The following is a 14,677-nucleotide window of genomic DNA, read 5'->3' on the forward strand; positions in this document are numbered from 1 at the left end:
TGCTTAGCTTTTTGCTTAGCAATGTAGAAAATGTTATGCTGTCGGTCAGCTGGCATCATATAGTTGTTCATAATACTTATGCTAATATAAAGAAGTAGATATAAATGTCCTCAAAGTAATATTAAGTTTCTTTTAGTATTTGGTGTCATTGACATATTAATGAGGAATATGAACATGAATAATGTGCTCATATCTGTAAGCGCTGCAGATGCCACTCGGAGTGACACATCAGCACACTGAGGGAAACAGAGCATACCACTTCTTTGCATAAGCACGTATATATTTCTGGTAAGGAGCAAATGAAGTCATTCACAAATTAGGAATCCCTGACGCAGTATATTATCAGGAAAGCTTTCTCTATATGTAATAATAATAATAGATCTGTATCCCAAAATTTGTTACTGAAGCACACACATTTTTCTCAAATATGCACAAGAATTTTGTATATTATTGTCTTTTGCAATTATATAATTAACAATTATAATTTAATTTTTAAAATATATCATAATTTAGAAGGGATAAATTAGTGGACCAAAGCATACAATATTTTATTACATAATTATTCATCTTCATTAAGTGATGAATAAATACAGAAACAGGAGATCCAATATTTTGGCCAGCTTATTGTCCAATTCTGAATTATGTTGGGGCCATAAGAGCTCTAATATGTCTCTAATATGTTAGAATCTTGCAACTGGAGAATGTCATTGGAAAATAGAATTGGAAAGGGGTGCTTTTCTAACTGAGCTCCAAAGATTTGCTTCCTTCTGGAGCTTGTAGATACTAGAAATTCAAAAAGCTAATGCGAGTTCAACTCTGCACTGGGAATCCCAAGATACCACTAACAGGTCTGTCTGTTCCTTGGAGCTTAGGGTCACATTGTAAGCAAGATCCTCATGGCCTGCCTTCTCTTTGGTGATCTTTTCAAATATTTTCCCCAAGAAGAGGCTTTACCCACTGTTGCTTTCTTAATATATTTTACCTAGAGGGAATTTTTTGGCCAAAATAGTTTTAAAAAAAAGTTTAAAATATTATTGGTGTTTCCATTTCAAAACCCACATTTATCTTTGTTCTCAGCATGCTTGCTCCTCCAATTCTTAAATAAGATTGAAAAATGCATTTTGCCTTGAATGCTATTTAGGGCTTATATATAGATTCTTTTAAAAACAAACAGAAAATAAATTCAGTTCAATAAATATTTGTTGTGCTATTTAGGGCTTATGTATAGATTCTTCTAAAAACAAACAAAATAAATTCAGTTCAATAAATATTTGTTGAGCAGCTGCTCTGTGCAAAGCATAGTGATAAACTGCTTTGAATAATATATGATGCAAATTATCAAAGGATTTATAATGTATTTTCATAGCAGGAAGACATGTAAACCTAATAATATAGCACATGACTGACTGACATAAAGCCATGTTATAGATTCTCTCCTCAATAGAAAGGAAGCTCTTTGAGGGCAAGAACTGTTTTCTTAATGCAAATTCTAGCCCTAGCGCCGACAGGAATAAGATTCTTGTAGGCAGAGGTAAAAAGTCTATTCTAGGTTGTAGAATCAGCAGTTGATTTTCATAGACACAGACATTTGAACAGTGATGGATGGAAACTAGATTTTGGTGGTGAACACAATGTGGTTTCTACAGAAGTCTAAATACAATGATGTACACCTGAAATTTATGTAATGTTATAAGCCAATGCTACCTCAATTAAAAAAAAAAGCCCTTAAAATTAAAAGAAAAATTAACAGACATGATAATGCATTGGATTGAGGAGGTGGGTTGGGCAACCACTCTGAAATGGCTGAAATAAGGTTCCTAGAAGGCTGGGGCTCTCAAGGTAGCAGAGGGTCCGTTCCAGGAGGAAATAGAATGCCAGCCTAAAGAATTAACAGAAAGGTATAGCAGATTTTCACATGCCTTTAGTTTTATTTATCATTTTCCTAAGTGCCCCTACCCTACTCTTTTTTCTCAGTCCTTTGGAAGAGTTCCTGGGCATGGTTTATTTTTATGGTTGGATTATATGATAATTTATGACTTTGGGTAAATTATTCACGATACTATTTTCTGCTTCTAGGAGTGCCAAAACCTAATTAGATCCGTCACAAAAAGTATATTCCAAAAGTTGCTTTTTTCCCTATAAAAAATGCAATTTTTCCATAACTAATAGGTGACATTTGAGAACCTATACTGATAACGAATTAGTACTGAGATTTATATGTAAATAAACATAGTATGTGTGATGTATATACATTTGTATGTTTGTTATATAAAAATACATGCCATATTGTGCATTTTTCAATTTAAATAATGATTTAAAATGTATACATCCTTCAAGGGTTATTCTGATTCCTCTTTTGTCAGTGTGCACGTTGCATGAAAACAATTTGTGACAGTGATTGATTTAAATGAACCCACTTCTGAGAGAGTGATTGTTTTAATTAAAAATGTTGGGTATTTTTTTCCCTGTATCTGAAGGCAGTTGAACTGATTTGCATTTCTTTCAGTTCTGAGTGTTGAGGCTAATATATTATGAAGCGTCTTTTTTTTTCTTGATATATATGCACATTAGCTTTCATTATTTCTATTTTAATTAATATCAGAGAGCATAGTTAGTACAGAGTTTCACACAAGGAGTATTCTGAGAACATTTTAGTAAAATGTGCAGGCACAGCAAATATAAAATAAAAGATAAAACAGAAGGAAAAGGATAATTAAGACAAAGTTTTTGTATTTTCTTAAGCAGAGTAAGTATTCTGAATCCATAAATATATTAGAAGAGAATAAAGAACTCTAGAAATTTTATGAGTTGAAAAATATTTTGCATTTTTCACATGGCTAGCTAAAATATGGGTGTGGGATTTCAGATATTTATTCATCCTCCAATTATTAATTGAGAGTTTAAGTTGTAGGGTTTTGGAATACATTAGTATTGAAAAAATCTTGTTCTTGTAGGGCTTCTATTTAGCATTCATTAGAAGAATGTCACCAAACCTTCTTATCCCCTTAGTTCAATGAAAAAAGTGAGATGTACCTCAGTATAAGTTTGTTTCACACGTGAAATTTTCACTGCTTTATATCTCAAGGCATACTATTCACTTAGGGTGATGTTCCAGTTTTATCATAGTAGATACATTTCAGATTTTCTTCTTAACATTTCAAACTCTTTTGGCTGATTTCATGTTAGATCTGAATAGATCATCACTGCTTTTGTTACTTATTTGTGTGCTGGTTTTAACCACATAATCCATGTAGAAGATATGTCATCTTTGCTATTTTGTTGATGTTAGCTTTTGCTTTTTTTTTTTTTTTCCTTCAGTATCACCTTTAATCCATACTATCCCTGTAGGAGTTTTTTCCCTAAATTACCCTAACTTTAGTTAAACTAGATATATAATTAATAAGTCTCCTTAACCAGGAGGACTTAGACTTCAACATATTGAGAAGCACTCATTGGGAACAATGACTGAGAGCCAGAGTCACTGCATCAGCCCCTCAGAATTAAATGCTGCCCCCCCCACATGCCTCATGTACTTCGAGGACCCGAGGTGATATGTGACCCTGGAGACTCTGATGTCAATTCATGTTAAATATTAGCAAAAATTAATTTATTTCTCATTTTTGGAGATAATAAACAAACAGGAAGTTCTAATACTGATCTTCATACACTGCAACACATTGCCTTTCACTCCTTTTTGGGGAGAGGCACCTGCTTTGGATGCTGTGTTTTCAGAGGTGTGTGCTTTTATTGCAGCTGCCCAGTCTGGGTCCTGTCCATTCTGGCAGTCATGTGATATTTTCTTGGTCCCTTTCTGTCAACTTTTCTCTCACAGAGGCATGAAATAATACGTGTAAGTGAGCTGTCCAGCACATATGAGACTGAAGTAGAGACTTGCTATAGAGTGAGAAATGAAGGGTTATGTCCTCCTGTACACAGCAGGTCCAGAAACTTAGTCATGCCATTGCCTGACTGTACATAACAGACATGGTTGTTTTCTCAGTGAAATTGTTCTCTTTTGTTTATGCTATGATTATTTGGTTGCATATTTTTGGCCTTTGTAGAAAAGTTCTGTTGTCTTTTTTTTTTTTTAATTATTTGAAAAAGTGAACTTAAGCTGTAAATGGCCACATTGTGCAATGGCCAGTTTTATAAGTAAGGATCATAGTGAAGGTTTTATGGACACGTAACTATGCACAAAAAGAACTGATAAGTGGAATCCTTGAAAATTTGGGGCAACCAGTTAAGCTGCAGTAGTAATATGCATTTAGATTATTTGCATATATGTATGCAATATTATTTGCAAGTTTTTGTGAAATGTTATTTTTACACACACTTTTTCAAAAGGCATTAATAGATTTTATTAAAGTCTCTGCATTTTCATTATGAAATTAGCATGCCGTCATTACAGGAAATTTTGAAAATAAGATATTGAAAAGTAAATATTCCAGTAACCATCAAAATACAGTTATATTTAACATTTTGGTATATTTTCCCCCTTGTATTTTTCCCCACAGGTAGTGTTTTTTACATAATCATGCTCATATTAAACATACTTATGTTATTATACAAAACTTTATAACACTGAGGATTTATTTTTAAGTTAGAAGTCTGGAAAGCCTAATTATCTGGTCAAAAGTTATGGACATTTTTAAGACTTTACTGCGATTACCATCTTAGTTTTCATGTCATTATTCCAGTTTTCACTCTTACCAGCAATATATAAAATTGCTAGATAAATTACACCCTAGTCAGTATTCGTTCGGGAAATACTTATTGCATAGCACCCACTCATCTAGACCCTGTAGATGTACTGGCGAGCAATATCATACATTTCTCTTCATGCAACTTACAGTCCAGATTGGAGACAGGCATCAATCATATAACTGCACAAATAAATGTGGAATTAAAAGGATGAATTATAAAGCAAACTATTAACATCTGTTTAATCTCAGTGGTGGGTACATGAGTGCAGGTTATTGTTTTCTGTATTTTTTAATGTAGTAAAACATATCAAAATGAAATAATTTTGATGCTTAAAAAATAAGTTACACCTATGAAGAATGCTGCCATAAAAGTATTCAAAGGAGGAATTTGACCTCGTCTGAGATGTCAGGAAAGTGCCCCAGAGGAAGCACTGATGGAACCAAGCTTGGGAAGAAGGAAAAGGAGTTAGCTATGTAAAGATGTGTGCATGTGGGAAGTGTGTATGCACAGTTGTGCAAGGGGGCACCTTTATGCAGGTGGGCATATTTGAGACAGGTAAGGTTAAGGGAACAGGATAAATGTGGGAGATAATGGAGCATTTGTAGGCAGCCCACAGTGACCCAGGTTGGGCTACTTGCAGGGCATGGTGTGGGAGCAGTAGAAAGCAAAGCCAGGCGGATAAGATGGGGCCCCGCTGCTGCAGGTTGTGTGAGTAAGTCAGCGGGGTGGCGAAGAGTCAAAGAGTCGTTGTGAATTTCCTGGTCTGACGGATGGATTGGGGTGGGCACACTGCAGGTGGGAAGACCACCTAAGAGAGGCCATGAGGGGCTGAACTACTGCTGGCAGTGAAAATAGAAAAAGGGAAAAGAGTGAGGCAGATTGTGAAGACAGCATCTGTAGGAATTGAGCAACTCATTAGGTGGAATAAAAAAGGTGAGTATGGTGTTGGTCTTAGGGGACTGATGCTGTTAACATAAGAAGTCAAGTCAGGGGTAGAAATGCCTTTCGGCTGGAATTGGTGGAGATGGGAGAATTGAAGTAAAAATGATACTGGAGGAAGTTTAAACTTACTGGAGGAAGTTAAAATTTGCAATTTTGGTGAGGGTTTCATGGGTAGAGATTTATTGGCAGTGCAGCCAAGGACAAAGTGGGGTGGATCTTAGAAGAGATTTTTGAGAACTTTGATCCTTTCTCACTTCATATTATTGTTTTATATTAAGATTCAGCTCCAAGTATGCAGGATTCAGATTTAGACACAGCTGTGGTTAATGTTTGAAACTTAGTTTTTAAAAACACAGATTGGTTTGCATTTTATTTTAGGTTTTTAAGATGGTTTGGTTCAATTGTTCAATTCTTAGAGGCCACATAGTTTAGTAGGTAAGCAGGCAGGATCATGTTCAAACCCCATCTTTTCACTTATTAGTATGTACTCTTTGTCAAATTACTTCATTGCTCTGTGTCTTCACTTCCTCATTTCAAAATGGGCTTCCTATTAATAAGTTGTGGTGAGGATTCATTGAGCTAATCCTGTAATGTACTTAGAACAGTGCCTGGAACCTGAGAGGAACACAGCTGATGTTATTATGGCTTCTAAAAAGAAAATACCAAATAATGTGAAACTAGATAAATAGAAATCAATTTAGTTTTGTTTCCTTGAAATTAAATGAGAGCTCAAAAACACAATTTCATGCTTTACTTATACTTATCAGAAAGGAGGTGTGGTGAAGAAAGGCTGTCTTAGCATAATGCCCTCCAGGTTCACTCATGTTGTCACAAATGGCAGGATTGCCTTCTTTTTAAAGACTGAATAATATTCCGTTGAATATATATACACCACATTTTCTTTATCCATTCACTTGTTGATGGACACTTAGGTTATCTCCATGTCTTGGCTGGTGAGAATAATGCTTCAGTGAAAATGGGAGTGCAGATATCTCTTCAATATCCTGATTTCACCTCCTTTGGGTAAATACCCAGAAGTGAGACTGCTGGATCATATGGTAGTTCAATTTTTAATTTTTTGAGGAACCGCCATACTGTTTTCCACAGGGGCTGCACCATTTTACATTCCTACCAACAGTGTATGAGGGTTCCCTTTTCTCCACATCCTCACCAATACTTGTCTTTTTGATAATAGAAAAAGCAAAACTGAAGGGTTCTCTTTGAATAAGTGTGAGGGAGCTTTGAATAAGTGTGGGGGTTATGTCTTCTTACTGCCTTGCATGACCTGCTTAATTCAAGGCCAGAAGATATAATAGCTAAGACACAGATTATTAAAAGTAGTTGATTCAGAACGTAAAGGTTTTGTAGAAAAATTGTCAATCTCTAAAATTCCCTTGTATGTTTTCACGCAGTTAAGAATCAGTCCTCCCTTTTTACTTTTGTTCTCTCCTTTTCCATTCTACTTGTTTTCAGGGATGAGCATAAAATGACACAGCAAAACTAAGAAAAGAAGTTCTCGGTACTTAGAGGGTTGATAGCCCAGTCAGATCTTCTGAGTGATGGGCAGACTAAGGCACAAGAGTAATTTTTATTTTCATTAATGCACATCTTAGAATTACGTGATTTTTAAAGTTACGTACCACAGAATAGTGAACACACGCAACATAATCCTAATAGTCACTTAGATGTTTCTTCTTAAAATCCTAGTCTTGTAAAAGCATCTAGATTGTAATATGTTTAGTCACACTGATGTTGTGATGTTCATGCATTATTTTCCAGGTTTTCCTCAACATCATACTATCTTTGAAGAAAATCTGTGTACCATAGAGTCATTTTCAAATTATTAGTTATGTCAAATCTACATAGAAACAGATATTGGCATTCTTTTAAATTTCTTGAGACTAAACAAAAGCCTAAGGACAATCTGTTTTTAAATAGCTTTTTTTTTGCATGTGTATTTTTTGTGTTCATCTGTTTGCAACTCCACAGTTCTTATATCCATTGCAAGACGCTAGGTTTCATCGTTCTGTAACATCCTACTGTTTTGACAGCATGATTACATTTGCATGTCCTATTCAGGGATTGTGGAGAGATGCCAGTTGCCATGGCGAAGGTTATGATGTCCCCACATCAAATCTAGTCATGCAATGGGATGGCCTTTGAAAAGCCACGTGCTGATATTTATTTTCCAAGGTACAACTGGCTGGCTCTTTGTGAAGCATTGGATCACTAAAGTGGTTATCCTTTCAATGAATCATCAAATGAGAAGTCTGCTACCATATTGTTTCCCTGTTTGTTTTAATAAACTTCCACTGCCCTCTACTTCAAACCCTGTTGGCCAAGAATAAAAATCTGTATTGTATAATTTTACTGTTGCTTGTAATTATCTAAATTCGTAAGGTTATCTGTTTAATTCTTTTAATTTGTCCAGATTATGGCCTCAGATCTGATCTCATAGCATAGGTTTGTTATTGTGCCTCAGCCTGAGTTCAGAAGTCTGTTTTTCCATTTTCCTATGGATCATGCATAAGTACCACAGATGCTCCCATACAAATTAGGGTGGCCCTTTAGACATCAAGGAAACATTCTCCATGTCAGAACATGTATCAAAATGTTAGTATAAATTTTTTTTAAATGCAGATTTTTCCCATTTTGAAGTTGCCAAATTAATTAAAACGAAAAATTCATTAAAAAGACTTTAATGAAGTTTCTTAGAGCTAGAAGTTTGCAAAACTTGTACTGCCATCTTGAATGATAATATTAGCCTAAACTATTAAACTAATTAGTTTAGGACTTAACTAACAATTAAACTAATCAATTAATTTAATCATTTCAACTAATAATTTAAATAAAAACATATTAGTTTCAGAAAATGACCTATTTTATGCAACTGACACATGCAGCTTACAATTGTATTTTCTTCACCTTCTATGATTAGTATACTCCAGGTTTGATAAATACAGAGGACTCTGGGAGATGTGAAAGAAAAGGTGCTACTTCTATAAAATGCCCTCTTACTTCTGAAAAAGAAAGAAAAGTAACAGAAAAGAAAAAAAATCCTCTTTTGTGACACATTGTGAGGCTTATGATAACTATGTTTGCCTTTCAGATCCCCAGCTCAAGGGTATAGTGACCAGGTTATATTGCAGGCAAGGCTACTACTTGCAAATGCACCCCGATGGAGCTCTCGATGGAACCAAGGATGACAGCACTAATTCTAGTAAGTGACAACCTCAGGCCACCAGTTAACACAGTTGCTAGAAAATATGCTGCTACTTAAATGACTTTGTAAAATTTGCAAATATTTGGTTATGTTGGTTCATTTTTACAAATGTTACACACCAGAATACCATTTATAATTTCACTTGGCCCACATGGATGAAAATACTAACAGAACAACAAAAGAAACCTGTCCTTTTAAGATAATTATAAGTTAATATTTTCATTTTTTCCAAACAACTGTCATAGCCAGCATTATTGTTACTTTTAATCTCATCATAAAAGTCAAGTGGCTACACTAGTGCATTCACATGAAAGTTGATTACATGTTTACTTTGGAAGTATTATTTTTATCAAGCCTGCAGCTTCTTAATGATAATTGTAGAAATTCAAGAACTACAGGGATTAGTTGTTTCAAATAATAGAAATGTAATTTTTCAAATTCTTTGCATTCAACAAGAAAAGATAATATCTTTATAGAAAGGACATGAAGGCTGTGTGCCTTTAAATACACTGTAAAAATATTTTTAGCTACTCTATAGAATTGGGTCTGTGATAACTTTTTTCTATTAAAAAGACTCCCACCTTTATTAAGTAATGTTTGTCTTCATTTACTATTTCTTTATATACAACTTGTCTTTGTATTCTCATTCTGGTATCCCACCTTCTTCAATTGTCTGAATTTTCCTTTCTTTTCTATTTCTATTTATACTGGCATCCTATTCCTTGTAATTTAGCACATCAGTTCTAGAATAGACACACTTTTTACTGCTCAGGAGAGTTAGTGAAAAGCAAAAACGAATTTTATTAGAAATATTTAATCACATGTCACTAGTGGATCTGGAGTAGATATGAATCTTTTCATCCATTAATCATTTATGCTTCATATGTAGAAGAGCATTCCATGAAAAGGAGGGAGGATTTGAATACAGGAAACCAGATTGTCGGCACTTCCTTTTTTAAATTCTAGTAATGATATTTTTAGTAACACTGATGCTGAGAGTAACTAATAATATAAAGTAGACTGTTTTTGCATTTGCTATTGCTATATGACATGTCAATATTTTTCTAGCCATTATGTTTATTTTTTAGACTTTGGACATTGCTTCTTTTTTTAGTTTTTCTTTCAACTTTTAAATTATTCTTTGTTTACCTACATTTTACTCCTTTTCAATTTCTAATCTTTCTCTTTGTGTCTATTATTTTGTCATTTTGTACTTTTAAACTTTTCCCTATCATATTGTTCACTGATATTTTGTGTGTGTGCTTTATTTCCTCTTTTGATTTAAAGAAAGAGAAGGTAAAACAATTCAGACATAGGGAAGAAAGAAGAAAGAGAAGGTGTTATTCACAAGACCAATGTCAAACATTGTTTACTTTTTGTTTTTTGCTATCAGGTTGAACCTTTAAAGTTATCAATACTTGACCATCTTTGACCTACAAAAGATGTCCGTGTCTTCTGGTTCAAACTAATGTATATGTACCCACTCATTTTCTTTTCCCATTCTCTAACTCTTTACCCATTCTTTGATAAAAAGACATTTTTTTCTTATGTCTTACAGTGTGGGGGTCACAGACTTTAGAGATTCGTAAGCTTTGATGTCTTCAGTGCTCTCTGATTTTCTTTGACCAGAGTCTAGTAGAGCATGAAAACTGGTTTTCCATAACTCTGATCACTCTAAGAGCTATGACCCTCTGATCTATCACACTAGGGGCTGATATCCATTATCACAGAACTTTTCAAGAAAGGAAATGAACTATAGCTGTGTGAAAATGCTGCTTATTTAGACTTCTTGGAAAAATAATGTCCTTCAAATAAAGGTTTTATGACTTTTTTTCCTACCTTCTTCTTTGGTTTTTGTGATGCCAAACAAGTTGGTTATTTTTAATGATGAGAATCAAAATCAAATTGAGAAGTGTTAAGTAGACACTGTCTTTTAAAAGCATATTGCTTCAGAATTTAATAAGCAACACAAGATTTTCTAAATTGTGAAAGTGAAGATGTAGACATTATAGGCATAGGCACATAATTATCTGAATAATTATCTGAATAATTACCTGGTTATCTGAATGATACTAAACACTAAACTGGAAAACTGAGATACTAAAAGATTCTCAATCTTCTTTTCTTTAAATGTATGGGATTCTTTCCTCCTGTTGTGTAACCATGCTAGAAGGAAAAAGAATCTCTGGGTAACTCTTAAAATCCTCTCTAATCTCCCTAAATGTAGGTGAGGATCAGTTCTGGGAATAAAGCAGGACCAGAACCAAATCAGAGCGCCCGCAATAGAGAGACTTAGAGTCCTATGCAAGATCTGGCCCACAGCTTCTTTTCTTACAAGTTACGTTGCATTTTTGGTGCTCTTTAAGCCAGTTTGGTTAGTTTTGTTACCATTTTAACATTTTCAAAGACACAGCAGAACAGAATACAACAGGGTGAGATAAAGGTTCTCTCCTCAAAAGGCCATAAAAATTGTAGGACTATAAAATTTAATAAAACTTGGCAGGATTATAGTAGCTTTAAAAGCACTGGGAATTACTAATTAACTCTACTTTTGTGTCCTACCACCTTTTTAATTGAAAAACAGTTTTTGGGGATGAATTTTAAGACATTTTCTTTTCTCTGGTTCATTATAGTAGTCTTATGAATCTTAAGAATATTGTTAGCACTGAAAAGTTTTCTTTCCAAATGGGAGCGAGCATTAGAGATGCTGACAGACAGGTCCTAATTAGAGCACCGAACTTTTGGTTTGAGGAACTGTGTGACGTAATAATTCACAAACACATTCCAGCTTTTTGATAATTATCTGAATACAAAATAAGGATTAGTTATCCATAAAAAGGAAAAAGAAGGAGAATAACCTAAAAATCACCCTGATGTCACGCTAAAGGTCACCAAACGACAAAACTGTGGCTTGATCCTTCAAATCTTTGTGATTTGAATTCAACACATATCCTACTACTAAATATGAGATTATTTAGAACTAGCTAAAGTCAGAACCACTCTGCTAAGCTGCCTTTGTCAAAATTTCTAGATGAGTTGAAAAGAGGGAGAAAGGCCAGCAGGCAGGAGAACTTGATAGGAATGTTCTCCCAGGCTTTCCAACCTGAGATCTAGAAACCTCTGAGAGGAAAAATGGCAAGAAAATGGTTGATGATGGACAATTGGTCCTAATAGAGAGGATACTGTAGCAACTTGACTGCTTATCATTGGCTTCCATGTGCCCTGGAAGGATCGTTTCCAGAAGGTGGTGAGCGCCCAGGTCATTTCATCACCACACTCATTTACAGGATATATTCCTCTAAAATTCTCAGAGCTTCCTGTCTATCTCCTCAACATCAGCATTACCAGGAACTGTGATATTCAATTAGGGAGTGGTTTTCTTTCCCTCAGCTTGCTTTTGGGGATGCCATGGGGTTTTCCTGTGCTCTGAAACCACACTGTTCCCATTACCAGGCTTAATAAATGCTGCAAGCAGAAGAGGACTATAGAAACATCAATATGCTAGTAGCTATAGCAAGGTTAAACCTCACGCAAACTAATCCCTCTCACCTCAGAAATTCCCAACCTGGTTACTTGGTGTGTAAAAATTGCCAGTCACTCACAGTGACCACCACCCACAGAGGATGGTGGCTCTTACCTTGGCCTGTACCCGAGGGTCCTATGAGGAGCTTTTTAAAAGATTATTTATGCCCTAAATCTGCTCCCAGAGATTCTGATTTAATTGGTCTGGGGTTGGGCATGGCCATCCTATTTTATGAATACAGCTAGTCTTAAAGTGCAGCCAGGGTTGAAAATGACTATTGTATGGAGGACCAGAATGTAAAAGTAGCATGAACATCATTATTCTTACTCCTCTGGGATTTGTGACTTTGCTTTATAATTATGTAAAATACAAAAAGAGTAAAAAAATATAATAATGTCTCAATTAATGTGGATATCTGTGGTTTTAATTAGTGCCACAGATCCATCATGGTCAGCTCTGAATGCTTCCACATTACAGTGGTCATATGGATTCACGTTCTATTATCATTCTGTATGGTAATAACTTGTATTTTATAATTCAGGTCCCAACCAAAATCCTGAGGAAAAAAACCCCAGTATATATTTTCTTAGTATGATCATTTTAAACTGTCATCTACAATTTTACTCTTTCCATGCCACAGTATTTTAGTGAGATCATGATGCACTTCACTTACTTTCTAGAATTATACTATCTGGCCTATATCAAATAGATGGCACCTACAAATACCATTAGGAGTGTATGAAGGTTAGAATAATTAAGCTTGAGTAGGTTAGGTTAGAATAGTTTGCATGGACAGGTATGTTTTTTCCCAAAAACTTTTGCACATAAATCAGGAATTATCCTACGCTACCCATTCTTTCAAAATATAGGGAAGATGGGACAGTTCAGGTGTTCTAGACAAGAGTGAAAATGGCCAATGGCCTTTTCCCATGAAGAAGGAAAACTGAGAGTTACAGTGACACAAGTGCCTCATACTACTCAACAACTCCACACTAATGTTTAATATAAATAATAGAAATAAGCAAACATAAGTCTCATTCCTCCATAAGGATATCCTAAACCTGTAGAATCCTACAGAAGACGGTCCAATGTTAGTTTGCATCATGAAAGCATATATGCCCTGAGTACTCTTGCAGGGGTAATTACCTATGGCCTGCTAGTTTCCTTTTATCGTTCATGCAGCACAGACACCTTGAGATCTTGGGATCAGTAACATGTAATAATTGGAAGAGAGGGTATCACTTTCCCTCACCCTATTCAGAGAAAACATGTGCCTTGGAATTAAATAGAACACAATTTATAAAGTCTACTTTTGAGAACAGTTGAGAGCCTAAACCTAAGGTATTTTATTTACACATTTACTTCAACATTTTATTGCTTTCATTGCCTGTTCTAGCCTGATCCTATTGCTTACCATTAGACTTTCATTAAGAACTTGAAGGGGAGTAGACAACCTCACTGTGGATAATTAACAATTCTCTTATAAATGTATCTATAAAAAAAATCTCCAAAATCGTCCAGCAGTTATCACCAAGAATGATGCTAGAACACCCACCACACAGTCAACACATAACCCTGGCATGAAAATGCTTTAAAGGAATGTTAAGACTTAAAAAATCAATTATAACGTTGCTGTGTGCACTAGGTGAAAAATATATAAAAACGCTTTTTTTGTTAATAGGGGAAGAAACAAAATATGAAACGTAAATGAGTTTGTATCTCTGAGGTGGGTAAAATTGAGCACTTTTCCCTCCTTTTATTTTAGTTTTCACTCATAGCTTTGTGAAATATTAATAAAGAAAATCGTCTTCTAAAATTTGCATGCCATTCAGCTTGATTGGTTCTTTCTAAATTTAGCAGTTTGGCAGGTGCACATCTTTTCTGGGCTCTGCTGGCATACTGTGTTGGTTCTGCAAGAGTGATTTAGTATGGGAATTATCTTGTTAACTTCTAGCCTGTCCCCCACTGCAATGACAAGGCACACCTTCCGCATGAAAGACCAGAATAAATGTTCAACTCGGACTTTTAAAATTCTACTCTTTGAGAATCTTCACAGCTGATTTCTTTTGGTATCCGATGGTGTCAGAGACTGAGAGACTAGAATCGTGATTATAGGCTTGATTCTGTTTATTATCCCGCCAGTTCTTCAGAATACTATAGGCAGAATGCTAAGAAGCTCCACTAATTAAAGCTCAAGTGCTAATTTTACCCATAGCAAAAACTCCTTAATTATAAAGAGAAATAAAAGTTAATTAATTGGAACTTCTCAGAAGAATGTAACAAAG

At 35.0% G+C, this 14,677-nt stretch overlaps 1 protein-coding gene across 1 annotated transcript in view; it reads left to right on the forward strand.

The window, feature by feature from the left end:
• FGF14 (fibroblast growth factor 14) overlaps positions 1 to 14,677 on the forward strand; it is a 167,532-nt gene that overhangs the window by 37,010 nt on the left and 115,845 nt on the right. The window contains exon 2 of the mRNA XM_046664912.1: positions 8,756 to 8,866. Within this exon, the coding sequence (XP_046520868.1) occupies positions 8,756 to 8,866 (111 nt within the window). The remainder of the gene's footprint in view (positions 1 to 8,755; positions 8,867 to 14,677) is intronic.

The sequence above is a fragment of the Equus quagga genome, chromosome 6 (genome assembly GCF_021613505.1).
Source record: "Equus quagga isolate Etosha38 chromosome 6, UCLA_HA_Equagga_1.0, whole genome shotgun sequence".
Taxonomy (NCBI): Eukaryota; Metazoa; Chordata; class Mammalia; order Perissodactyla; family Equidae; genus Equus; species Equus quagga.